A 25,517-nucleotide genomic window follows, 5' to 3' on the forward strand; every position below is an offset into this window, starting at 1 on the left:
TGGGTAAAAGCTGAACTTTGGCTCCTCTGTGTGCGTGATACCTTCATACAGCTGAGCGTACTGTGGAAATCCCGCTGCTCGAAGCCAGTCGCAAGCCTCCTTAGCCTCAATCTCTGAAAAGCAAAGAAAGCAGTAGAGGCATGTTGAGAGCAAACATCAACATATGCATGTTTATTTTATCATGTAGGATCTCTACTGTTCAACTATATTTTTAGTACGATGTATTTTTACAAATTTACAGCTTCTAGTTTGCATTATATATCACCACAACCAAATTTTATGGAGGAAAGTCCCCAAATGATTTCCTTTCTGAGAATCGCAGCCGAACAAGGTCAACATTTTGAAAGTCTTAATTAATAAATTGAAAAACATGATAAATCAAATTAAAGACAGACTCGCAGTGACTCATTTTCCATGATCCATCTCTGAGCGTGTTACGGAAACAGAGGAGGAACATCTCAGAAAACGAGACTTCCCTCTGGGAATTAAGAGGAATGATGAGACTGGAAAAGCTGGAAATTTGCCAGAGAAGGATGCACATTATCTTGAGTGGACAAAGGAAGCAGCGTACATTGTCTAACATTACATCTGTACTACAGATATAGATACACCAGCCTTCAGAATTGAAAGTATAAATGTATAAAGAATAAAACAGGTCAGCACGGTGCCGCCAACACCTTGAGACATTTTACAGGCATTTGTTTTACTACTTTTTTCCACAAGCCTATGTACTGCACACACCTCTAAACTGGCAGCCCTGAAATGCACAAGTGTGTGGGTATGTGTGTGTACAGTACGCTCACTTTATGAGCAGACACTTATTAAACCGCTCTGCAGCGCCTCTTTGTGCTGACAAAGACATCTTAATAATCTGGTGACAGCAATCATGTGTTTTAGGTGCAATATGACTTAAAATGCGCACTGAGACATGCTAGAAAAATACAAAAATCATAAATAATAAGGAAGTGAAAAGAATGGGAAGGAATTTACATGTGAAAAAAATGAAATGTTAAATGATAAGTATTAAAGGTCAAATAAGAGCAACTGTAACTTCATCATTTTACTTTCATGGCTCTTATCTGATCTCTCTGTCAAAGCCACACTCATTCACTCTCACGTGTCTCATTCACTCTCACAGAGGTGCTGGCACTGCCTGAGAAAGTCACCGCAGAAACACAGAGGACAAAGTTCAGCAGGGAAATAAAACAAATGTCAGACTTCACCCTCAGAGATGAGAATGGCCAGAGGAAATGATCCCATTACCACAATCCAGCAATTACAACCCTCTTCCAACATTCTCAGCATAACTCCTCTCTCTAAGTCACATATGAAGCAGCGCTCGGGGTAAAAATATTTCCAGTTCTCTGAAAATAGACTGCAGAGACCGAGAGATCCCAGAGAGAAGCATTTCATGGGCGAGAGGCTTTCAGGAGAAACGTGAAAACTTACTGGGAGCTCTCATGGTGTAGGTGATGACATGCTTCTATGCCTTTGTCCTTTGCTCAGACTGACGTTTCCTCTCCATCCCGTGGCACGTCCAGTCGCTGCTATGCAGCTTTCCGTCAAGTGGCATTGATTTTGCGCTTTCTTCCCCGCTGCCTTTCCAACCCGTGTGTTTACAACTCTGCCTCCCTCTTCCAGCCTGCCCCATGCAGGTTTTCTCTTCCCTCTAATTTTCTCCTCAACCTCCTCTCTCGCACTTTCATATTAGTTAGGATCTACATACAACATCTCTCTACTTTTACAGACTTTCTGCTTTAGGCTCTTCTTGTCATGCTTTAATTTCTTACTAATTCCTCAGATTTTTATGTGCTCATTTAAACTTATTTACTTACTTTTGCCCTCACTGCGCTCTTTCTACATCCTTCTTCTTATCAACCTTTCCTACCACATCCTCCTCTGAATCCTTCTCTCAACAAAGGATGTAGCCGCCCCGTTTGCTTCTTCCATTAAATTTACTCATCCTTGTTCCTGTCAATTGCACATCTTCACGTCACACCATGATTGTCATTACCAGAAGTGATGTTGCCCCATGAATTCCATGAAGAAATAATTTCAGTTGACGTTTGCATCAGCCAGACCCCGAGGTCGCAGCCTGACAAGTGGTGGATGCCAACTTCACATGTCAGCTGGACCTACTGGCTGGTTAGCAAGGACGCTCGAACCTTCCGTCTCTGGGTTTATAGCACAAGCCTACACATCCGAGCAACAAATGTGTACGAACACACATGCATTAGACACACTAGACATTTAGAAGAGTCCAGATGTTGCCTCCAGTGAGTCAGAGAATGCAACAAGGGTGAGACAGACAGCTGGGGTGGGGAGTGGCAGCTGAGATGGACCCTGTGGGAACACCACAAGGAGGAAGCCATACCACACCAGCTGTCTGCTTAGTGTATGTTGAGATTTTAAACACTAAAATGCGTGCATGCACAGGTTAAAAAATATGCACCACAAAGAGATTTCAGGTTTTGAATGTGAGGATGGTGATCTAGCTTGACGATCTTCTTTAAGTATGGTTTCTTGACAGCCACCCTTCCACTGAGATCATTTCTGATGAGGTTTCAGTAACAGTAGATGGATCAAATGAAGGGTCAGATGCATCTCACAGGTCCTGTATCAGGTCTTTGCTTTAACTAAAGAAGTGAGAACAACTTCTGTGTTTTTCTGACAGGATGCTAGTAACAAGGTGCTTAAGCATAACATTTAAAATGGGTTCTTTGCTAAGTTTTCTGTTATGTGTAGACACAACGCTGGCTCATTCCTTGAGTTAGGTGTCTTTTTATGCTTGAATGATTCACAAGTTAATAAAAAAAAATGTACCTCTGAAAATGGTCAAGTACAAACACTGGACTGAAAATGAGTGAAAAAGCAGCCAATGTCAAAAGAAAAAAGTTGAAAAGCCTAGAATACAAACACACACACAATGGCATACTTCATTGCTATGTTTGTGCATGTGTAATTGGCAACGGCAAAGCTGCTCTCAGCACAGGAACAAAGCACTGCCATTCATCTGTGCAGAATTTAATCAAGAGATTAATTAGTACACAAACATATTATTAGCAGGCCACAAAACACCCCAGTGCACGCAGTCAGACGGAGCTAATCCGAGCTGCCCGCCATGCTGTCTTTCAGCATATCTCACTGCACTGGTGCTGAGGAGAATATACGACAACAGGCAGAAAGCCAACAACAGCCAGACAGATGGTATGTGTACGAGTGCGCTCGACTGTGGGTTGGTCTGTGAGTTATGGTGTTCATGTGTGGGACAAAGAGGCTGTAATTTAATTTCTTACATAACAAGGGTGCCAGCAATCTGACGTAACGCATATATTTCAAACACCCGAATCTCCTCACAGCTTTTTTTAATGAAACTTTCTTTTCTCTACCTTTCATTTCCTGCTTTTCATCCCACACCAGTAACCCTGACTTTTCTGGCAGCCTTTTATCTGTGTTATGTCTGCCTCGTACTGGGTCCCAAGGACCCCAAAGTCCCCTGGATTACATCATTTCCTGTTCTAAATTTCCCATGTGTTCAAAGTGACATGTGAGCTAAGAACAGCAGCAGGAAGTTCCTGGGCTAAAGTGAAGCCCACAAGAGAGCTTTTTTTTTTTTTTTTTTTTTAGTTTAATTGAATAGATTTTTTTTATAAGATCTGTCCCTTTAGTCTAAATAACACTGAGCAGTCACAGACTACACACACACACACACACACACACACACACACACACACACACACACACACACACACACACACACACACACACACACACACACACACACACACACACACACACACACACAGGATGCCTGGAAAGCTGCCATATTCCTACATACGCTAAAGCACTTAGTCCTTTACTCTTAAAGGTTTTTTTTAAGGCAGTGAAGAAAATGAAGAAGGAAGCAAAGGACATTAAAGAGGAATATGCCTGTTCTATCTCATGAAGTGCATCTGTGACAAATACCGAGCTTTGGAAATATACTGTGACACAGAATCGGTGGAAGCATGCACACATGAAGGACTGCAGAGTTTACTCAGTCCTACATATATGCGACATGGCACAAATGCGAGGACTGCTGTAATTAAGCAGTTGACCATAATTAATAAAGGCACAGGGCAATACTGAGTGTTACCAGATTAGATTAATAGGATGAGTGAAGAAAAGTGAAGGTCAAGCTGTATGTTTGGTTATGTCATTTTTTCTCCAACAGAGGGTGCTAAAGCATTTTGTTAGAGAAATCAAAAGAAAACCATTATGGTGTTGGCTCTTGCGTCACATATTAGCCCCTTTGTCATTTAGTGATTAGGCTGTTAATTTAAACAGGAAGGATAACATCAGAGCAGAAATGCAGGAGTTGCACTGATTTTATGAATAAAAAAAATCATGTTAGCATTACATACATGCGCCTCACAATTACCATATTTCAAGCCTTAAACTAAAGAGATGGACTCAATCAACAGTCGGGAGCAATCAGTCAAATAGTTAAGTGGCTGTCGATGAAATCATATTCAGATTCACAGATTTAGGTAATAATGTCATGTGAACGCTGTGTAGCGTTTGAATCAATTCAATGAAATTCAGTTTTAATTATATAGTGCCAAATCACAACACCAGGAGCTTTTTATTGTAAAGTATAATACAGAGAAAACCCAGTGATCAAAGGACCACTTTTGAACAAGCACTTAGCAAAAGTGGGAAGGAAAAGCCTACTTTTAACAGGAAGAAACCACCAGCAGAACCAGGCTCAGAGGGGGGCAATCTGCTGCAAGACAGTGATTAGATCCACTATGAAAGCCTTTAACACATCTGTATGTCACCCATACACATTTATAAATCAGGGCAGCAGTTTGCACATTTGTTTTATGCATGAAAAGCCAATGGTTTGAGAACAGGAGGAGACACAAACCCCTTTGAGGTTGTGTCAGGAAGGGCATCCAATATAAAAGTAAGTAATCAAATATAGGGGGTTACCTGCTGTGGTAACAACTTGTGAGCAAGGAAGAAGCTCAAAGTAGCTTTATTGTACCTGGAGACATGAATTAAGCACTACTGCTGTTAAAAAGCCTCTGATTTCGGTGACCGACTGTTTAGGTCACTGAGTTGTGTTGTTTTAAAGGCTGCCTCACACTCGACCAGCTGCTGAGGAGTGGAATGCAACAGAAGTGGGTGAAGGAGACAGTGTGTTTGTGTGAGGGCTGAGAAGAGCGAAGTGCATGTAAGAGTGCAAAAATAGGAGTGAGTGAAAGTTAAAAAGTCATACCATCACCCAGCACAGGCATAAACTTGCTTCCCCGTCTACATTCCTGTTCATCTCTCTCCTCCAGCATATCACTGTTTCTTTTAGTTACTTCATATATCATCTGGATTCTTTGAGACCCATTCATCATGAAGCAGGGATAACACGTAGCACAAGACTTAACACGCTTCTGCTCCTAATTATGTGGCATGGCATTTTGAGGGAGAAAAAAAATTGACCACTAACTGCCTGATGTGTTTCAAGAGCACCAACAATGCAGCCTTACAGAGAAAGAGCATGCTGTCGTTTTCAATGAACACAGGCGGCCTTTGCGGTGACAGTGTTGTTCTGTTAAATTCACTCCTTGGGAAGCTTGAGTCACGTGACAGGAAGTGCAGGAAGTGCAGGAAGTAACCAGTCGGGTAGGGGGAAGAGACAAAAACAAGAACACTACAGCCCTCAAGCATTTGTTATGACTTCTTTCAGATTTATGAAAGACATCTTTGGAGTGGAAGTGGCTCCACATGTCTGACTAGATGATGTTTCTTGGAATTTAGAAGTGGAAGAACCACTTCAGGTGGTTACCCTTTCATAGATTTCCCACTGAAGCATAATTAAGGCATCAGGTGGGAACCACTGTGGAATAGGCCCAATTCCAAACAGGGGAGACGCAATCTAACATTAAAGCCCTGCAATCAGAATCTTCCTTCCCCTGTTTAACAGCTGGAACACTTATCAAAGCACTTTGTGTAAATGTGCACCCAGCACTTTCCTCTCTCTTTCAATGGACAGAACAAGTGATGAGTGACATTTACACTTGGTAGGCTTCAAAGATCTAATGAGAGGTTTTTCAGTTTACTTATCAACCTATTGTCACCCCCTTTTTTAAGAAAGACACACATGTGAGAAAAACAAAAAACAAAAAAAGTTGAAAACTGCATTGACATACTTTCTTATGTTTTACTGAGGCATGAGATTGAATTTAAATCAAAGGCATTAAAACATCTTCTCCATAGCTACCTTGTGCCAGCCTCCGCAGTAGCTGCTTGCGAGCAATGATGCGCGAGAGGCGCAGGGCAGAGCGCCGTTGAGGGGTGTCGCCCAGCCTCAGGTAGTAGTCCTGCCCATCGGGTGTCATGGCCTCCAGGCAGGTACTCTCACCGCTGCTCTCACAGTCACTCTCACTGTCATTACTGGCGCCCTTGGAACTGTGATCCCCGCAGTCTGTACTGTCACCGATTTCCATGTTCCTACTGTTTGTGACATCAGCACAGTCTGCACTGTCCTCTGTGCACATGCTGTCAGCGCTCTCATCCCTCGTATTGTCCACACTGTCAGCAGCGGTTAAACTCCTCGTGTCCTCATTCGCATGTTTAGCAGTTTCTGTTACGTTTGCTGTCTCTTCATTCCTTGCAGAATCTGCTCTGTCTGCATCTTCACAGTGCACTAAGCCAGCCCCGTGGACTGTACTCACTGCAGCTTCCATGTCATCCATAAGGGCCATAGTGATGTCTCCAGTCTCCATAACATAACGTTTAATCTACACTCCAAGTCTCAGGGTGGTGGATTGTAGAGTGAGCACTCCTTGTAAATTCCTGCCTTTAACATGTCCTTACTGGAAGCCAAATCAGCTCTTCTCCCTCCTGGCTCCTCCTTCCGAATCACCACAGTCTAACAAACACGCAGGTTTCATCACACCACCTGACTCAGATGGTAAACACAGGCTGACTGCTCAGCTGAGTTTGAGATGGGAGGAAGACCGACTTTCACAAGGTCCTTCCTTTGGTCACATGACCAGCAACCAATGCCCTGAGCGCTCAGGGAACGCTGCACCGCTTCCTGAGGATCTGCCAAAGAATCAATTTTGGTACGCGCCCCAGGCATTAGTGGGGATATCTGTGAGGGGACACGTAATCAGGACAGGGAAGGGGATAGGCCTGGAAAAATATACAATGCCAGCAGCCATATCCCAGTGCGAAACGGGAAGGAACAAACAGAACAATAGAGCATGTGGATTTGTGAGACGGTGCAGAGGAATGTAAGTAGGAGTAAGATGTTTGCTGCTTATGCTGAGTAGGACTGCAATGCCATTGAAGAATAAACCCACACCATCACATTTAGACCACATGACAGATATACATCACCCACTTTCCCTGCTAACACTCCTTTCACATACCAATACATCTAAATAAATCTACCATGTAGCAGATATAGTAAGCTGAAGTCTTTAATATGTGACTGAAAGTTGCCACAGAGTAACGAAACTAGGGGATAAATGTGTGGAAAGAAGTGAGTGGAAGTAGAGAAGCCATAGTTTGACCCAGATTTGCAGAATAATGGTTTACCAAGACCTGAGGACCCAAGCTGTCACCTGAATTTATTTTAGGGAGGTAATAATCGGCAGGTGAGGTAAGAGAGGGTGTGAAAAAAGCGCCATAGCAAAGTCACTTACAGGTCAGCAGTTACAGGACAGTTTTTCTTTAGCCTGCAGGCCATATACTGTGAGAAAGCTGGAAGCTACGAGTCCGAAATCCCAGAAATGCCAAATTACTCCCAGTCAAACAAGTGAAACTGTGAAACATAAAATCTGTGATTGGGTTTGATTACACCGCCCTCTTGAGGAAATCAAAATCATGATCTGCACAATTTCTCTGCAAAAGTGGAAGTTTGGACTATCTCTGTTTTCACTCGAGATAAACCGACAAAGAAAAATAAATTTGAAACACTAAGCAGGGCACTGAGTAAACGTCCCATGTGATCTTTGGCACAGACGGTTGGCATAATAATGTAATGGAGAGCTAAGTAATGGAGATGTGTGCAACCAAAGCGGCAAAGGGCAGGGCTGTAGTAAGCAGTGAGTAATATAATATTCATCGCTTTCAGTTACAGCAGGCCACGACAAGACCGAAGCTACATCGACTAGAGATGAGCCTGAAAACTCAGCTACAGCTAAAGTTTAATTAAATACGCAGCTGGAGGACACAAGAAGACCTAAAAGGACAGTACGAGGAAATGTGAAGAACCTGCTTGTTGTGAGACCTGAAATTATTGTTGAAATTATGTCAGCATGACAGCTGATTTATGCATTATTTAAAACCTGTTCTTCTCATTTACAATATAAAGCATTATTGATATAAGACATCCTACTATGTCTAACCTCTGAAAATGTTGTTTTGGTCTGTAGTTTCATTGATTTTGAGCAAGCTGTGTTTATGGCATTACTTCCATTTCTTTGTTAAGTCATCTGATGTGTCATTATCCCATTTACAGTCACGAATGGGCAAATCCTGGAGGATGTATTTAGGTCTTAAAGCAAATGAGATATTGATCAAAAAGTAGTAGCAGCACTTATTGCAGTTAACATTATGAAGCCTTTAAGTGCAAAATATCTTTGTGACAAAATAAATGAGATCACCAGATGCTCATAAATCATTTATGTGTGTTAGCATTAAGAAAGAAAAAGAGTTAATATTAGGAAAAAAAGCTGGAGTTCTTATTTTTGACCTTTGATAAGGTTTTAAAGTCATTTTTAAGGACAGTACTAAAGTAAACACTCTGACCTTCACAGCCAGGCAGACTTCACAATTCTGAACATCAAAGCGAGGTCACCTTTAACCTAAAGACCAAAAACTAAGGAGCTTCATGCCCAAATATTCAAGGCTCTATTAGCTCTTTGAGATGATCTAAAAAGCAGTCAGGACCATTACAGAGAAATGGACTTTAAACAGCAGGAAGCCCTGAGCCATCCAGCGGCAGATAAAATGCAGCTGGGTTTTACTTAAAGCTGGCTGAGTATTTTCAGCGCAGAAGTCAAAGGTCATCCTGAGTACGAGGCAAAGTGAGCGCCACGTCCAGTTTACAGAGCAGTGAAAATAAATCCTAGTAGGAAAGAGATGATTCAAGATCATTTCACACAGGGCCGTGCAGAAGTTTTGAGCTACTCCTGATTTTATTGTATTTTCCAAGGAAAATGGCAAATGGGTGCAAACGTGTGCAAATGGACATACCGTATATACGTTTTTTTAATGAAATTTGGAAATACAAACACAGCAGCGTGAACGCCTACCATCTCATATACTCACAGCAGTGAGCGTCATCATTTAGTTCACTTAATTGTTGCCAAGTTGCCAAATTTGCTGCATGATTAAGCAACAGTATTCTCAAAAAATACTTTCTAGAGAAATACAGTATTGTGCAAGTGTCTCATGCCACTGCGTATTTCTTTCTATTTTCCTGGGAAAATAAGAAATAGGCACAGTGATTTATGCTCAATCATAAATGCAAATACAGTATATAAGGCAAAAACAGAGTCTGTACAGCTCTGATGAGCGATTTGGCACGACCGCCTTTGTTCTTCAACATAGCCTGAACTCTGTTAGATAAGCTTTCTTGTAATATCTTTAAGTAGATTCTTTTTTTAAAAGATCCCACACTGCTTCAGTTGGGATCATTTTCATGATGAAAGTGAAGCTGTTGCTGATCAGATACATTTTAGATGGTATTGCATGATGAATCGAACTCTGATGGTGGTTTTCTGTATTTGTAATTCCATCAGTTTTGACCATATCTCCAAAACACCAAATCACAACAGAGCCTCAACTGTACTTTACATATCACTGTAGATACTCCTCCTGACATCCAGAAACAGTTCAAACTTATGGAAATCTAGATTCCATATGACCTGTTGCCACCGATTTTCAGTCCAGTTCTTGTGTAATTTGGCATACCTCACCCTTTATTCTGTTTCCCTCCTTTAAAATGGCTTCTTGACAACCACCCCTCCAATGAGATCATATCTGATGAGGCTTGAACAGTAGATGGCTCAACTGACAGGTCAGACTCATCTCTGAGGTCATGTGTCAGGATTTTTTTTCAGATACTGGTCATCTCCTGTAATCTTTAGGATTACAGCAAATGAACCAAAAAGATCTTCCCAAAGATGTTTGGGATCATTTAGAATCACACTGGTTGAAACTTTAACTACTATCAAACTATGTTATGTTTGGTATTTTTCATAAATTAACTAAAGAAATGGGAACAAATTATGTATTTTTCCAACAGGCAGCGAGTATGACAGTGAATCAGTTCTTTGCTAAATTGTTATCTATGGACACAAACACAAGTAATGTGCCTTTTTTCTGTTTAATAGTCAGGTACAAGGATTGGACTGAAAATTAGTGAAAAAGCAACCAATGTCCAAAGAAAACCTATGAAAGACCTTCAGAAAATCTGGAGAACTATCACTCGACCACTTTAAAATGACAACAACGTTTGGCTCCTGAAAACAAAATATGACAAAATGCATGGTGGTTCAAGACTTTTGCACGTTCCTGTGTGTTTGTGTAAATTCTTTCTTCTGCATCGGTGTTTTCTAACAAACCGACACGCACACGAACACATAAACTCCCACACCAAAGAAACTCAGGCTCGCAAAAGCCACATTCAAAGGGAGACCCACACTTACTACTAACTCAAAAATCTGTGGAATTACAACTAAATCCAGGTGCTATGCTGTACTCTCAATTCTCTCTCTCACACACAAAGATACACACACTCTCTGCTTTTTTGCATCTGCCTCTTGACTTTTGCTTAATATGCACAATCTTTGAATTACATCTGGTAATCAGTGCAGGGTTTCTTTTTTTTAAAAAGATGCTCACATTATTTGCCATGACTACATGTCAGTGAATTTAATCCTGTGCTGTTTATCACCATCAAAATAAAATCAGCCTCGTCTGGAAAATTACTTACAGTATTTCTCTCCCCCCCCACCAAACAAAAATACAAAACAGGTTTAAATTCATAACATTTGACTAGCATGGATTCTCCAGATATTCCACTGTCCTGACTAATTCATAGGGTGGAAAATGCACTTCTGAATGCCAGCATAACTGTAAGGCCAGATGTGCACATTTTTAAGGATTCCCCATCCCCATATCAGATCCAGACAGATGTGAACTGTGTGCCTTTGAGCTGATGCGTTCAGCAGTAGGATGAAGGAGGGGTGCTGGATGAGGGGCTGTGGGTTTGGGGCTCTGAAAGGAGGATGGAAGGGCTAGAAATAAGGAAAAAGAGGATTACACAGCCAGCAGGTGTTCTCTGATGCTTCCTTAGGCAGATACTCTCTTTCTAATTGTGCACAAAGATTCACTAAAGCAACAAACACTGTAGTAGCTGTCCTTCATGCAATGCTGAAAACAATCTTTAGCAGGGCTCCAGCATCATTTTGCTGGCCGTGCATGCAATCTATCACTGCTAAGCACTGTAATACACCATGAATAGGCACACTGACTTTGACCGACATCCTGGTCTGTGGTGGTTTGTGTTGTCGTGAATGTGGGAATGTTCATCGTTTAATTTGCTTAAGAGGCGCACATCTCGGTAATTACATTAAACTGAGGGGACAGCTGTAGCTCTCTGACGCACAGTTTAGAGAGGGGGAGAGAGAGATGGTAAACTCTGCGCATCCAGGCCAAATACAGAGCAAACCCAGCGACCCTTCCAAAAAAAAAAAAAAAAAGGGGGGGGGGGGGGAACCTGCTGCATTGTGAGAATATTTCACTCCTTCTCCGGACGACATAATCCGAAATAATAAACAGCGAGAATAAAATAAGTGAAAGTAAACCAGAGTCCGGATTAGAACAACAGAAAGTGAATGATTGGCATCTGGACCCCCCTTCTTTGGACTCCTGTCCACAGCACATGCCTGGGTGCTGTTTTGAGGACTAAATTTGACAATGACCTTCCCAAAATACCAGGGTGCGCGCTGCTGTGACGCTACAGGCAAACAGCTCTATATGCAGCACATAGGCTGAAGATAAACTTCTGTCTTCTAATAATATTATAAGGTCTAAAGGAATAAATACGATGGTGCGTAAAATCATACAACCAAAGAGTGAGGGAAAAATAAGGCAAATGTTCAACCACTTAGAAAGAAAACAGAAAAAAATCTGAATTTTCAGACCAGGATTTTATGAAAAAAAGTAAGTGGTGGTTTAATGTAGCCTAGCACGTCATTATTCTTACTGTGGTTACAGTTAGGCTGTTTCATCTGTGAGGACAAGCTGCATCCCGCATATTTGTATTTGGCTCTGACCTGCTAACCGTCTCTCCCGGACATTTCTCCACAGCAGATCCCAAGCCTTGGACGTTGAGTCCCGCAGCTGCTCGCTGATCGACCGCCGCAGCTGTAGCTTGGCAGACTTTCGCTGGGTTGTCATTGCTGTGCAGCCGGACTCATATTCCCCCGACTATTAAAAAAACGAAACCACTGCTCTTGTCAACCACACGCTCATTCCTCAGCTCCTTTATTCCGCTATGCGAACAGCCCGGGATGAGGCAGTGCGCCCCGGCTTCTGCGTCTGGCTGCCGCAATAGTCGTCACTGCTACACCTGGTATACAGCTCCTCTAGCGCTGCGTCACCTTCCTGTACCAGTGGAGGCGGATGAGGTCCTACCGGCAGGATCCTGACCCCCTCTAAAAAATGATGTACTGATTTAACAAATTCTGCATTTCTGCCCTACTCGTCCACGTCTGTAGGGCGGAGATGCAGAAATGTTAAAACATAACTTCTGCATGTGAGGCGTGAACTCTGACAAGGCGAGCCAGATGTGAGAGGCGGCCCCCCGCCACAAGGGTTGGACTCGCTCTCTCTCAAACACACGCAAACACACACAAGAACCAAACCTAGTCTACGCGTTCTCCACGCCACAAACCCACCCACTCACCCAAACAAGGATCTCTTTCAATCCCAGTAGGCTACTGGTAACACAGCCAGGACAGACGAGCCTAAAATAAAAACACACCGGCATGCTGTGCTGAATCTAAGAGTTTAAAATGATTTAACTGAACGCGCAGGATGTGATTTGGAGCTGTGTGTCGACCAATCCTGTCTATGTTTTGGGAATCTTAAATTGCATGAATAATTATTGAAATTGCTTGATCAATTCAGCAAGAATCTCAAACTCAGTGGAAAGACATCTGCAAATATCAGCAAGCAGCAACCACAGATTATCTCCAGGTAAAGAGCAGATTTTCCTTCGTGTTAACCATTAACTTTTGAGTGGAGGTTAACGAGGTAGAGAATATGCATAATTAAAGTCTGTTTGTGTTTAGAATTGTGGTATTGTAAAAATTGAAAAATAAAATATGTCTTTCTGTTGCTGGCTACAGCGTGCCCCTTGATATTTTGGGACTGAATCTGCGCTTTGGTCACAGGTCTGACCTCAGAGAGCAGCTGAGAGGGCTTTGGTACTCAGGAACTTAATTTTTTGTCCTCCGTTTCTGTTTCTTTTAAATTCTGTCAGAAATTATGACAACTAGCTAAGACAATCTTTAAAACTCGTGGTGATGTTTCCAACACGTTTGCAATTACCAATAGAAAGCATCAGCAAATTCTCAAATTTAAAATGCTGAATCATGATGTGGCTGCTTTAAAAATGTCTGTCTGTGATCTTAACACCATACAAGCTGCCAGTTTTGTACAGGACAAAGAAAAATTGCAATAAAGCTCTCACAGATGTGTTTTGTGCTTCAGGGAGTTTCTAACTTTACCTGTAACAGCACTAACTGGTGATTGAGTAACTGACTTTTTCTTGACTAACTGAGATAAAGTCGCGTACTGCTGCTGCCAGCAGCCTAAAGTGAAAGTGCTCGAGCATGTGAGCTGCCTCTCTTTCAGAGCCACATTCACCCCTCTGACAGGTTAAGAGGTGGGAATTTCAGAGATTCCCATGTCATTCCAGGAATGCCAGACCGAGCGATCAGACCGACCAGGACGCTCCTCGGTTGCCGTCTGCCTGATACCATCGGATGTCCTGTTTGTGGTGTTAAATTGCAGGTCAGCAGGGATCCAGTGAGCAGAGACCTGATTCAATAGTTCATCTTGTCGAAACACGTGTTTCGACAAGATGAACTATTGAATCAGGTCTCTGCTCACTGGATCCCTGAGCAGTCAGCAGAATCCTGAGGTTATCTGGCTGCCAAATGCTGCTTTACTGGCACGGCTCACCATCTTAGTCGAAGCACTGAGCAAATATTTGGCGACATAATTCCACCCAGAATGTGACTTGTGCAGCTGAAATTGCTCCACATTAAAGACGGTGAAGGTGAAGGTGATGGAGGCTGGTCTAACTTTCCCTGCTTTGCCCTGCATGACACAGAGTAAGTTGACAGTTTAGCTGCAGAGTGTCCCATTGATTCATATTCTTTCACTTCTGAGACTGGAGTATGAACCTGTAGTCGAACAGCTGGAAGGATAAAAGAGGGGAACATGTGCATGGGAGGAAAAAAAGAAGAGGGGCAGAACTACTTAAAGATGAGAGAATGCAAAGATAACATTAAATCATTTGCTTTATAATTCCTGTTTTCATTACTTTAATCAAACAAGCAAGTAATATTTTTGCAAAAAGAGGATAAGACAAATGCCGATCTGTCTTTTACATTTACACATACTCAAAACAGAAACAGAAAAATGAAAGAGGAGAAGGGGGGAGGATGCCAGGCAGCCCCCATAGAAATGTAGGTGTGTACTAATGATGCTGAGAATGCTGGGAGGCTATGCGGAGGCAGTGCACCTGTGTGTCATCCAAGGAATTGTGAATTAAATAAAATATATGATGATAATGATGACAGCATGCAAAAAGAATAAGGCTGTGCAGAAGTTAAGCATGTATGTGCTTTTAAAACAAGTAACACATGTCTTAAGGGGAGCCATGAAAAGCACAAACAAGGTTCTTATTTCCAGCTGCAGGCATCTGGAGTAAAGCAAAGCCAGATTCCGCAGCACTCTTTGGTTCACAAAAACATAAACATTAACTCTTTCCATTCACATAAAAAAAAAAAATCTAGTGTACATGTTGCAGCAAAGCACAGCTGACAAACTAAAGAGAAGCTGGGTTACGTGGAAAAGCAGAAAGCGTGTGCCGTGGGTCACTTTACAGAGTGCTGCAGGTAAAACCAAACCTTTGCTGTCATTAGAGCTCACTGGTTGAATATGTAAATAGATGACACTAAACGAGGGAATATATTTTGGAAAAGAAAAATTTAATGAGTCTTACACTTTGTTGCTATTGAAGGCATTCACAGTGTGCAGCGTGTCCTTAAAAATTATGAATAAACTGGACAAGAGAATACAAAAGATGTGGTGGGCTAAAATAATCTCCAGCAGACGAACAGTGTCTGAAAATGTCCATAAGAAACAGTAAATAATCCACCAAAGAGCTGCCACGGGACCTGAGAGATGTATCTGGATGTTCACTGAGGTCATTCTTAAGGAAGGGAAACAGGGAGTAAAAGGTGACGTATGCAAAGTTACAGAAGAACTGGACTAAAAATCAGTGGCAACAGGTCTTCATGAAGTGATGAATCCAAATTTGAACCTTTTATCTAAAATAACTGAGATTATATATGTATAATACTATCACGATCTGGAGGAATGTACAACAGTGAGTATCTACACGCATGTGTAAAACACGGTGGAGGCTCTGTCATGGCTTGGGGAACTAATAAATTAAATTTAAAACCTTTACCTTCTAGTTTTAGAGTGGCCCACTGTGTTTGAACACTTATGTACATCTATTAATGCATAGCTGAAACTGGGTAACTAATGAATTATTATTTTTACAAAACAATTAATAAAGAAGAATACTAATAATAATAATTAACCAAGAAACATGAAATAATTACATACTGTGTTTACAAAAAACCCACATAATAACGCACTTATGAGGTTCTTCTGTGTTGTTTGTATATATCAGTACAATGAGAGTGAAAAACTGGTCTCTGACTGCACTTCTCTGAAAACTGCATCCCGGGAGTTGGATCCACAGTCCGTCAGTTTTGGGCAGAGGTGTGGACTCGAGTCACATGACTTGGACTCGAGTCAGACTCGAGTCATTAATTTTATGACTTTAGACTTGACTTGAAAAAATGTTCTAAGACTTGTGACTTGACTTGGACTTTTACACCAATGACTTGGGACTTGAATTGGACTTGAACCGGTTTACTTGAAAAGACTTGATATTTTACCCCAAATATAAAATTTAACATGCATATTATATGGAGATTGAAAATGTGACGTCATTCACGGGTAGAACCGCAAAGGATTCTGGGAACTCGTGGCAAGCGGTACTAGCGCACGCAGGCTTTCAATTAAAATCAGTTACACAGCGATAAAAAGAAACACAAAAATGGCAAGAAGCTGTTGTATCATTAACTGCAATAGCCGGTCGCATGACAGCCACGGGAAGCCGACGGGTAAAGAGATCGGTTGTTATCGGATTACGTCGTTGAAGAGAAATTGTTCAGCCATGTTTCCAAAGTAACAAAGACGCGACTGGATTGCAGCCATTCAAAGATCAAATATAACGTCCCAGAACACTCCAGCTCACAGGTTAGTCTGCTCCAAGCATTTACACGGAGGTCAGTGTTTTTTAGTAGTTAATACGTCATTTTCATAACATAATTGGTGATATAGGTTACAAGCAAGTCTGGCGCTGAACAGAAATTGTCGCGCTATGCTCCTTTGTTTATTGTGTTTATTGTGCATAAATAGTGAATTGTCCTGACACAATATTGCGTTTCGCCTCTGTTATTATGGTACATTGACAAAAACATATACTTTTATTCACAGGATAAAACAGGTTTTTTGTATCACTAATTGCCCAGTACGATTACAGCATACAGTATTATTGTCACTGCTACATTTCTGTGATGGGTACCAGAAATTATTTCCACTGCTAATTAATTACCGTTGAGCTCAAAGGTCCTATTAATAAACGGTTAATGAATGTGTATTTATGAAGACGATTTGTGAGACTGGTAAACTTATGATACGTACGATGGTCTTTCGTTCTACACGGTGCATTTCAAGGTCCTGCACCCATCCGTCGGTAAACTGTACCTGGGCTTGTTGCAGTGACCTGAAGTTACTAAACTTCATGAGTGTGTGCACTCACTCCAAGAACCGTATGATTATAAATATGCATATAAATATGCTAAGATGAGATAGCTGACTTCATCTAACTAGCAAATGTTGTCCAGGCTACGTTGGTGATACAGTTTTTTTTAATGTGTATGATATTTTTGTCATGCGATTTTAAAGCTGGTCCTACAACCGCATCCAAGAATAACATGCAGCTTATCTCAGAACTGTCGGTGAAAATTATTCTTGGAGCTAGGTTTAATTGAGCTGCATTTTAAAGAGGTGCAATTTCACAATTTGTGTATATTTTCTACGTTCACTTTTGTCATGTGTTGAGAAAAACACAGATTTAAAATTACATGGTCTAATATTTACATTTAGCATATAACTTCAACATTATTTTTTCGTTGTTTTTTTTTTTAAAGACTCGAAAGGACTTGAAATTCAAAGTTTCAGACTTGTGACTTGACTCGGACTTTTACACCAGTGACTTGAGACTCGACTCTGACTTGCCTGACATTACTTGAGACTTGACTTGAGACTTGAGGATAAAGACTTGAGACTTACTTGAGACTTGCAAAACAATGACTTGGTCCCACCTCTGGTTTTGGGTTTCATCCCTGTGATGTCGAAGGCTGTGATATGTGGATGCTAAGCTGGTCCGTGAGGTCAACCTCTGCTTTGGGCAGAGAGAACGAGCACCACAGGATCACCGTCTCTCACAGCAGCAGGCAATCAAAACACCAAACCCAACACATTCCAGCTCTCAAACAGCCAATCAAAGCAGCACAACTGATATTTTCTGGGCAGACCCTGTATCTGAATTTCTGAACAAATACACAGCAGAGCATGGGCGTCTCCACCAGGGGAGCAATCAGATCTTGCAGTGGCTACAAAAAAAAGAATGTACAGGGATGGTTTGGGAAAGGCTGCTGTCTTCCAGGGGCAGAGGAGGAGGAGGAGGAAGAACAGGAAGAGAAATCAAGTTTCTCCTGCTTTTTTCCTATCAGGTCATTTAAGGTTGCAAAGATCGTGCAGCCAGTGCCCGTGCATGTACTGATCACAAAGACCATTACACGCACTGTCTTTTTTTCCATCCATATGCTTATGTACATAGTCATCTTCTAAGGCCTGCACATTCTTTCCCAGAAAAATGTAACCCTGTCGAAGGCTTCGCTCATTCACCGCAATAAAATTACTGTAAAAAGTCAATAGCTGCACACAGAGACTGGGTTAGCGAGTTCAGTCTAATCAATGATTTAACAGATCACGTGACCAAAGACCGTGACAAAACCATCTCACCAAACTACTCTCTCAACGTTTCTTTAAATGCTCCATGTCCTCTCAGCTAACATGTACCCTCTATCCATTTCTCCTCCTCTTGCACTAGCTCATTTTTCTTTTCCTCATCCCTGCTACTCCCTCCCTGCTCCCTGTCTTCTATTTTCAGCAACACTCAGTCATTCAGGCCAAGCAGCAAAGCTCGCTGGACCCAACAGTTTGAGCTTGAAGAGCATGCATATAACCTCCTTTTCCCCCCCCCTGTGTCACTTACAAAGGCTTACCTCATCTGTGTGTGGCAAAAATACTCATTTCAGTCAGTAAATTTAATTGTCATCGTGTCACCTGCAGTGAGTACCAGCAGCCCACTTGAGTGGAAAACCTTCAGATTAAATGAAACCATTGAACAGATGGCACTGTGTGACCTCGACCTAAATTCCTACCTCATACTATGTGTTTTAGTTATCCATGAGAGCACACACACACACACACACTTACACGCCCACCCACAGACACACACACGTAATCATCTTACACTGAATCACAGTTATTCCATATGCTCACATCCTCAGAAAGTATTATGAAGGCTAACTCTTTAGGATTCAGATCACATCTGTTAATGTGCTCAATCTTGGTTGTGTACTTTACCTTTAGCAGCCTAACATGAAATAAAAATACTGCCCTTTACAAGTAACCCAGCCACAGAAAAGGGCGGGTCACAAGCCAGGGCACTCGTAGTACTGGTCACAATGCTGAAAAAATAAGAAGGGTTGCATCAGGAAGGGCGTAAGGCGTAAAATCTTTGATCAAGAATGAGATTCATTCCCAATGGAAACTATGCGACTGCTGGAGGAAGACAAAGAAAGGAGAGACGGAAAGGGAAGAGTGTCAGGGTGAGAGTAGAGACATTAAATTCAGGGACTAAATGTAGGTAGAGGGCTGGCTGATGTGATGGAGAGAATGAAGCTGGATATACCTGTGCATGCAGGAAACAAGAGGAATGAAAGTCAGTATAAGCAAGACAGAACACATGTGTGTGAATGAGCAAGAGGTGTAGTTAGTAAAGGTGGATGGGTTTAAATACCTGGAGTTAACCACCCACAACAGACATTGCAAGAGAGAGGTGAAGAAAAGAGTGCAGGCTTACACAATGATAGGTTTAGATGGTAGTGAGCCCTGATATGATGTATGGTTTGGAGACGGTGGCACTGATGAAAAGGTGGCAGAGTTTAAGGATGAGATTAGAAATGAGTTGGTTTTTTAGATGGTTTAGACATGTACAGGGAAGACATAGTTGAAATAGTAGGCAAAGGATGTTGAAGATAGATCTGCCAGGCAGGAGGAAAAGAGGAAGAGCACAGCAAGCATTTTTGGATGTAGTGAAGGTGGACATGCACAGGGTTGGTGTGACAGAAGAAGAAACTAGGGATAGAGCTGATGCTGTGGAGACTCCTACGGGGAACAGCCAAAAGAATAAGACAACACTACCATGTACACGTCACTGTTGCTTCTATTTAAGGATACAAGTTTCCACAGAGGTAAATATAAAAAAAACATGAAACATCCTCAAAGAAAAGTAGGCCTTTCTCTTAGTGCTAGCTTTTATGACTGACAAAAGCTGCAGTGTTTAGTATTCAGAACTGATATTGCTGTTTTGACCTTTGAAACATCAGAGCGATGCTGTGATTGGCAGGTGCTTCCAGCAACAGCAGACAGTGAACCCTCAGCATGAGCGGAAATAAGTAGTGGGGACAGACAGACAATGGTGGCACTCAGACGAGAACAGAGTTAAACCCAAATAAGACAAAAAAGTCAAATGAGATGTAAAATCTGTTTACCAAAAATCTTGAAGATATTAAATTTTCAAGAGAAAAAAAAAGCCTGAGTGAAAATGATTCTTTTCCTAGACCCGGTTTGTAGAGTACGCTTGGGGAGTGTGATCGTGTGTACAGCGTCTCTTTATGTCTGTCTCCACGTTGGTTGAGTGTGGAGTGAGTGCATATGAGAGCATGAGGGTGGGAATGGATGTTTGTATCTGTGTGTGCCTGTATGCCTGTGTCTATGTGTCAGGTTGGGTATCTGACGCCACCTTTCTGGGGACAACTCAGGACCTCTAAGATATGGAGGCCTATCTCCCCCCACCACCACTTCCCCTGCCAGTGGCAGACGCCCTCAGACATCGGTGCGTTGGTGGTTCTTTGTGTCCGGGGATGGGCGTCCAGGTACACACCGGCTCACTCCTTGGCGGCCACTTATCGGGGCCTGGAGCCTGGGGCTCGCTCGGGCCACTTCGGAGGTGGGGTGCCCCCGGCCTCTCGGCCTGGGGCTCGGTCACTCAGGCGCGGCTGGCTGCCGGCGGAGCTCACGGGCGCGTCACTGCAACTCCCCCTGGCTTCTGCTCCGCGGCTGCTGAGTGAGCCCTCATCTGGGACTCTCCTCAGCTCTTTCTGGGACAGTGGCGCGGCTGCCCCTCTGTTGGTCTTCCTTGGTCTCTTGTGTTCTGGGGCCTCTGGATGTCTGGAATTTTGATCTCCTCCATACCTGCTTCATGCCCTGGAGGACGGGGCTGTGGCCCCCCCACACCCTCTAGCAGATCATTACATGAAGGAACCTTTTAAAAAACAAAAAACAAGCGCGTCCATGCTCACAGGTGTACACACGGGTGATCACACCCACAAACTACACCCTTTTTGGCTCCTACCTCAAAGCACACTGTGTTCTGTTGATCTGATGTGCTGCACAATAATGTTTAATATTTAGTATTTACTGTCATATTCCCATATATCATTGTGATGTTGTTTATTCTATTACTCTTGTTCTCTTCTGCTTGTTTTCTTTTTTCTTTCTCAGCAGGTGATCCAGGTGATTGATATATGCATTTTTTTCTCTTCTTTTTTTTCCTGCCCGTTCTGTTGGTTTTTGTTTTTTGCCCTTCTCCCCCGTCCCTCTTCTCAACTGTTTCTCTTTCCCTCTTTCTTTCTCCCCTTCTTTCCCCCAGTCAAGTCTGTCCCGTATTCAGTAAGTGAAAATAAAATAAACAATAAAAGGTGAATCAAATGGACCATTACGGCAAGGCTGGGATGGTCAATTTGGTAAAGTAAATCCGTTGGGCATCTTTCTTTGCCTTTAGACAACAATTCTGATGGCAAAAGAGCCAAACGGGACAGGCAAAAAGAAAAAAAAAGATTCTTTGATGTTTCTGCATCAGTCATTGAGGAATGCTGTACTCCGGTCACCTCCCTCAGAAAAAAGAGCCGGAGGAGGGGAAAGTGGGTCAGGAGCTCATTCAGAGTTTCTATCCGCACACTCTCCAGTAACAACAACAACAACTTCCCTTGTCCAGCCTGTGAAGATAAGTCTGTTGATACTGTCCACCTCCTATTCTGGGGACTGGATCACCTACAGGATATGGCTATTACTGTGGCCCACCCGAGGCGTGAGACACAAAGTGATGGTCTTGGCATGTGGACCAAAGGGGAGAGACGATGCAGATGGGAAAAAGAGGAAAGCAGGCTCGAAGGAGACAGAGGAGGAGAGAGACGAGGGGGTTTGCAAGCTAAATGGAGAAGACCATGGGGTGCAGACTGTGGCATGGAAGAAGAAGGACCTGGGGCATGACCGGGAGGGGGGTCTATAGGGAAACTCCACAGGTCATTGAAGTGCAGATCATATGCTGATAAGACCTCCTTATTGCCCTCTGTCTCGTTTTAAAGACACTAGCTGTTAAAATAAACATTTTTTACCTGGAAAATCCTCAAGGACTAACTTCCTTCCTGGAGCCCTCAGTGTTGGGATAGGGTTTCAAGACCACACACAGTAAACACATAAGTTTGCATAAGATAAACATAAAAACATACCACCAATACTCACACCAAAATATACATAGAAATACACAAGTAGTACAGTTGAATGTTTGAAGCGTTTGTTACAATTAACTACAAGTGTATGATTACGGTGAAACATTTAGACTAATCAGACTGAAACTCGAGTCGCCGTGTCTTCTTCACGTTCGCTATATTTAGTCAGTCTGTTTGTCTAAGACTGGCTGAATGTTTACATAACAGCAGCTGTTATTAATATTTTCACATTATTAATAAATCAAATGGTGTTTTGTGTGTTAAAGGATGTGACAAGCTCACAGAGTTATCATCCATCTCAGTTCTGCTCCGCTCTGAGCACTTGTGGAGCATTTTATGCCTTGACCTGCTCGTTGTTTTTTGGTGATTGATTATGACCTGTGGCACAGCTCCGAGGCCTGTGCTATGAAGCAAGTTCAACATACAGAGGATGTCATTCCGTTATCTCGATTCACGTACCCTAAGTAAACCCAGGCTTTCCCTCTGTGTGTTCACATGAGCAGAGACTCGTTGGCAGCATCTGACCAATCACAATTACTTAAGTGTAATGTTTAAGAGTAAGTGTACTGGCAACCGAGTGGCTGACTTTCCAAAGGAGGATGAAACGATATGATGGGCCAATGTGAAGAGGTTAATCACACAGAAAGAAAAACACAGAGTATTTGAGAGGAGAATCGTTGTAATGTAAAAGCGTGCGCTTTATCTTCTTTGGTCAGTCACATTGGGATAGAGACGATATATTAATAACGTTTAGCCTATTTGAAGCCAGGAAAGAAAGTTGGTAAAAATGCCTAATGCCAAAAACTGATCACATATCACACATATCACAGCTCTGTTAGTAAGACAGAATAATCTGAGAATCTGAGAGAATTCCTGGGGAATTCTGGTTTTATATCTATACCCTGGGGTATATTATGCTGCTGGTTCTTGTGCCTGAGTTTCAGTTTTGCACTTTCAGTAATTATTCCTGTTTGGGGTCTTGGTTTCTGTCTTTTAATTCGCAGGCCTTAGCTTGATCATAGCTATCTGGAGTCTGCTCAGGTTTAGAGTTTTCAGTTTATTTTACATTCCCTGTGTTTCCCGAATCCTAATGTCAAGTATGTGTGGTGGGTGTTTTTAGGACTTATTTCCAGTTTTATTTTGATAGTTTCTTCTTCTTCTTTTCTATTTAGTTTTGTTTCTCCTCTCTTGTTTTCCCTCATTAGTGTCTACTGTGTCTCCCAGACGTCTCCACTCTGCCCCAGTCACCCTTCTGTCTATATTTTCTTTCATCTGTATTTAACATTTGGATGGTTCTCACTGTTTGTTACATTTTCTGTTGTCATTTCTGGACACATTTTAATTAAATAAGTAAAACTAACTGCAAGACTCTAAAGTCCGTACTGACGTTAATTGTGGAAACAAAAGAATTTATGTCATTATTTTTGTAGCATAAGTAACCATCTTTGTAGCACTGAAAACCCAGGGCTAACTGTGAACTTACCTGGATAAGACAAAATCTTGCTTTGTAGTGCAGAGGTCTGTATTATAAAGAGAGAAAATAAGAGTATGATAGTATTAGAAGAGCACGTCAATTTTAACTTTATTTTATATTTTAATTTTGTGTAATATGGGAATATTTATATATTAGAGCTATTATGCAATATTTGGGAATATATTGTATTATTTAATATTAGTGCTTTAACTTGATTGCTGCTGTTCTTACTGTATTGGGCCAACTGCGATTTCTTCTGGGATTAATAAAGTATTCTGATGCTTAAACAGCAAGAATACCTGTTCACTGAATCAAATTAATTTCTTTTGTTAATCTGTAACAAACTGAAGCAATGTCCAAACTTTAATGTGGATACACTTGGATACACTACATGGACACTTTAAAATTTCGGCTGTGACCTTAGAAATAAACAGAAGAACTGAGAGCGCAATTAGTGATAAAATAATTAATTGGAATTAAAATCTTTCTTTTACCAATCTCTGTGCTTAATTACCAGGTTAACGATTTTCTTCAGCATTCCTCTCTGGTTCTTTTGGCAACAGTAGGAAGCACTCATAGGGATCATTTTCTGTACATGAAGAGTCATATGACACGTGTAATACCTTTTTTAGATTGATCAGATGCTGCCAAGACCACCCTTTCATGTGAACGTGCAGGGTAAACCCTGGGTTAACTTAACAAGTTGATAACGAGCTTTGTGTGACTGCTTATCCTGATCACCCAACACAATGTTAGGAATTCAGGAATGCAACTGAATCCAGATAATGGAAAGATACCCTGAGTATGTGGAACTCACTTCATAGTACAGGGTTCAGGCCTTTGATCATTGGTAGGCATCTTTCTGAACTTTGCTACTCTAACTGTACACTAACTGCTGTGCAGCAAAGAGCCATCAGCAACCAGCTACCAGGTGAACATAGCATTGCTGCCAAGTAGCGGCTGTGGACAAAGTGGCAACATGGAAATGCCAAAAACTAAAGTGGCCACTTGAGCGTGGCTCCGAAGGGTGGATTCAATCGCCTTCAAGACAACAGGGAGTATATTTTTATATAAAGACTGAAAGTCGTGCATTATACGGTTCAAACACAAGTGTCATTAACTGGAAGCTGTCTGCTACGCTTCACATCAGCTAATTCAAGTCCCTGAACTGGACCTCTCAATGACGGGCGTGGTAGCCGTGCCTTTGGGAGTGTTTTAATGCAATTACCTGGTAAATAATATGGCTTGCTGTGTGGTTAATTGAACTACATCCTGCCCAAGTCTCCAAGTCTGAGCTTTTAGGGTGAGGGAGAGTCTTTTATTTTATATTGAAACATTAAAACAAAAAAAAGAAATTCACTGTGGGAGTTTAGAAATTCAACAGAGACAGCAGAGGGCAGAAGGACAGCAGAAAAATGAAAAGGGAGGTGAAGGAGGGAAGAGCAGGAGAGAGCTGGACTACAGCCAAATCCACTTCCAGACTTGTTAAAGCACTGCTGCATATTGCAGCAATATTTACACACACACAAACACACACTGTAGCACACATGCCAAGCAAAAGCTTTATAAGGGACCTCCTACATCAGACTACAAACCTTTAATGTTTGCTGTCGGGTGGGTCTGCACATCACATTAAGTTATAAAGGTTTATTGCAACATAATTGCTGAGCAAACTTCTACTCATCCAAAACACACAGCAGCAGAATTTTACAGTCAAACTGAAACATGTTTTATGTTAAATA

At 41.9% G+C, this 25,517-nt stretch overlaps 1 protein-coding gene across 2 annotated transcripts in view; it reads right to left on the bottom strand.

Annotated features, from left to right (window-relative positions):
- The window catches only part of stard13a (StAR related lipid transfer domain containing 13a), a 52,022-nt gene that overhangs the window by 11,830 nt on the left and 14,675 nt on the right, over positions 1 to 25,517 (bottom strand). Inside the window, exons 1-2 of one of the 2 annotated variants that reach the window (XM_085420788.1) lie at positions 6,260 to 7,074; positions 42 to 113 (exon numbers count right to left, since the gene is read on the bottom strand). In XM_085420788.1, coding sequence (XP_085276914.1) covers positions 42 to 113; positions 6,260 to 6,764 — 577 coding nt within the window. In that variant the 5' untranslated portion in view covers positions 6,765 to 7,074. Of the gene's footprint in view, positions 1 to 41; positions 114 to 6,259; positions 7,075 to 25,517 lie in introns of those variants that run through there. The other variant, XM_085420787.1, reaches the window with a different exon arrangement.

Source organism: Rhamphochromis longiceps, linkage group LG10 (assembly GCF_057381845.1).
Source record: "Rhamphochromis longiceps isolate RC_006_pf linkage group LG10, R_longiceps_female_GT1.1, whole genome shotgun sequence".
In the NCBI taxonomy this organism is placed as follows: domain Eukaryota; kingdom Metazoa; phylum Chordata; class Actinopteri; order Cichliformes; family Cichlidae; genus Rhamphochromis; species Rhamphochromis longiceps.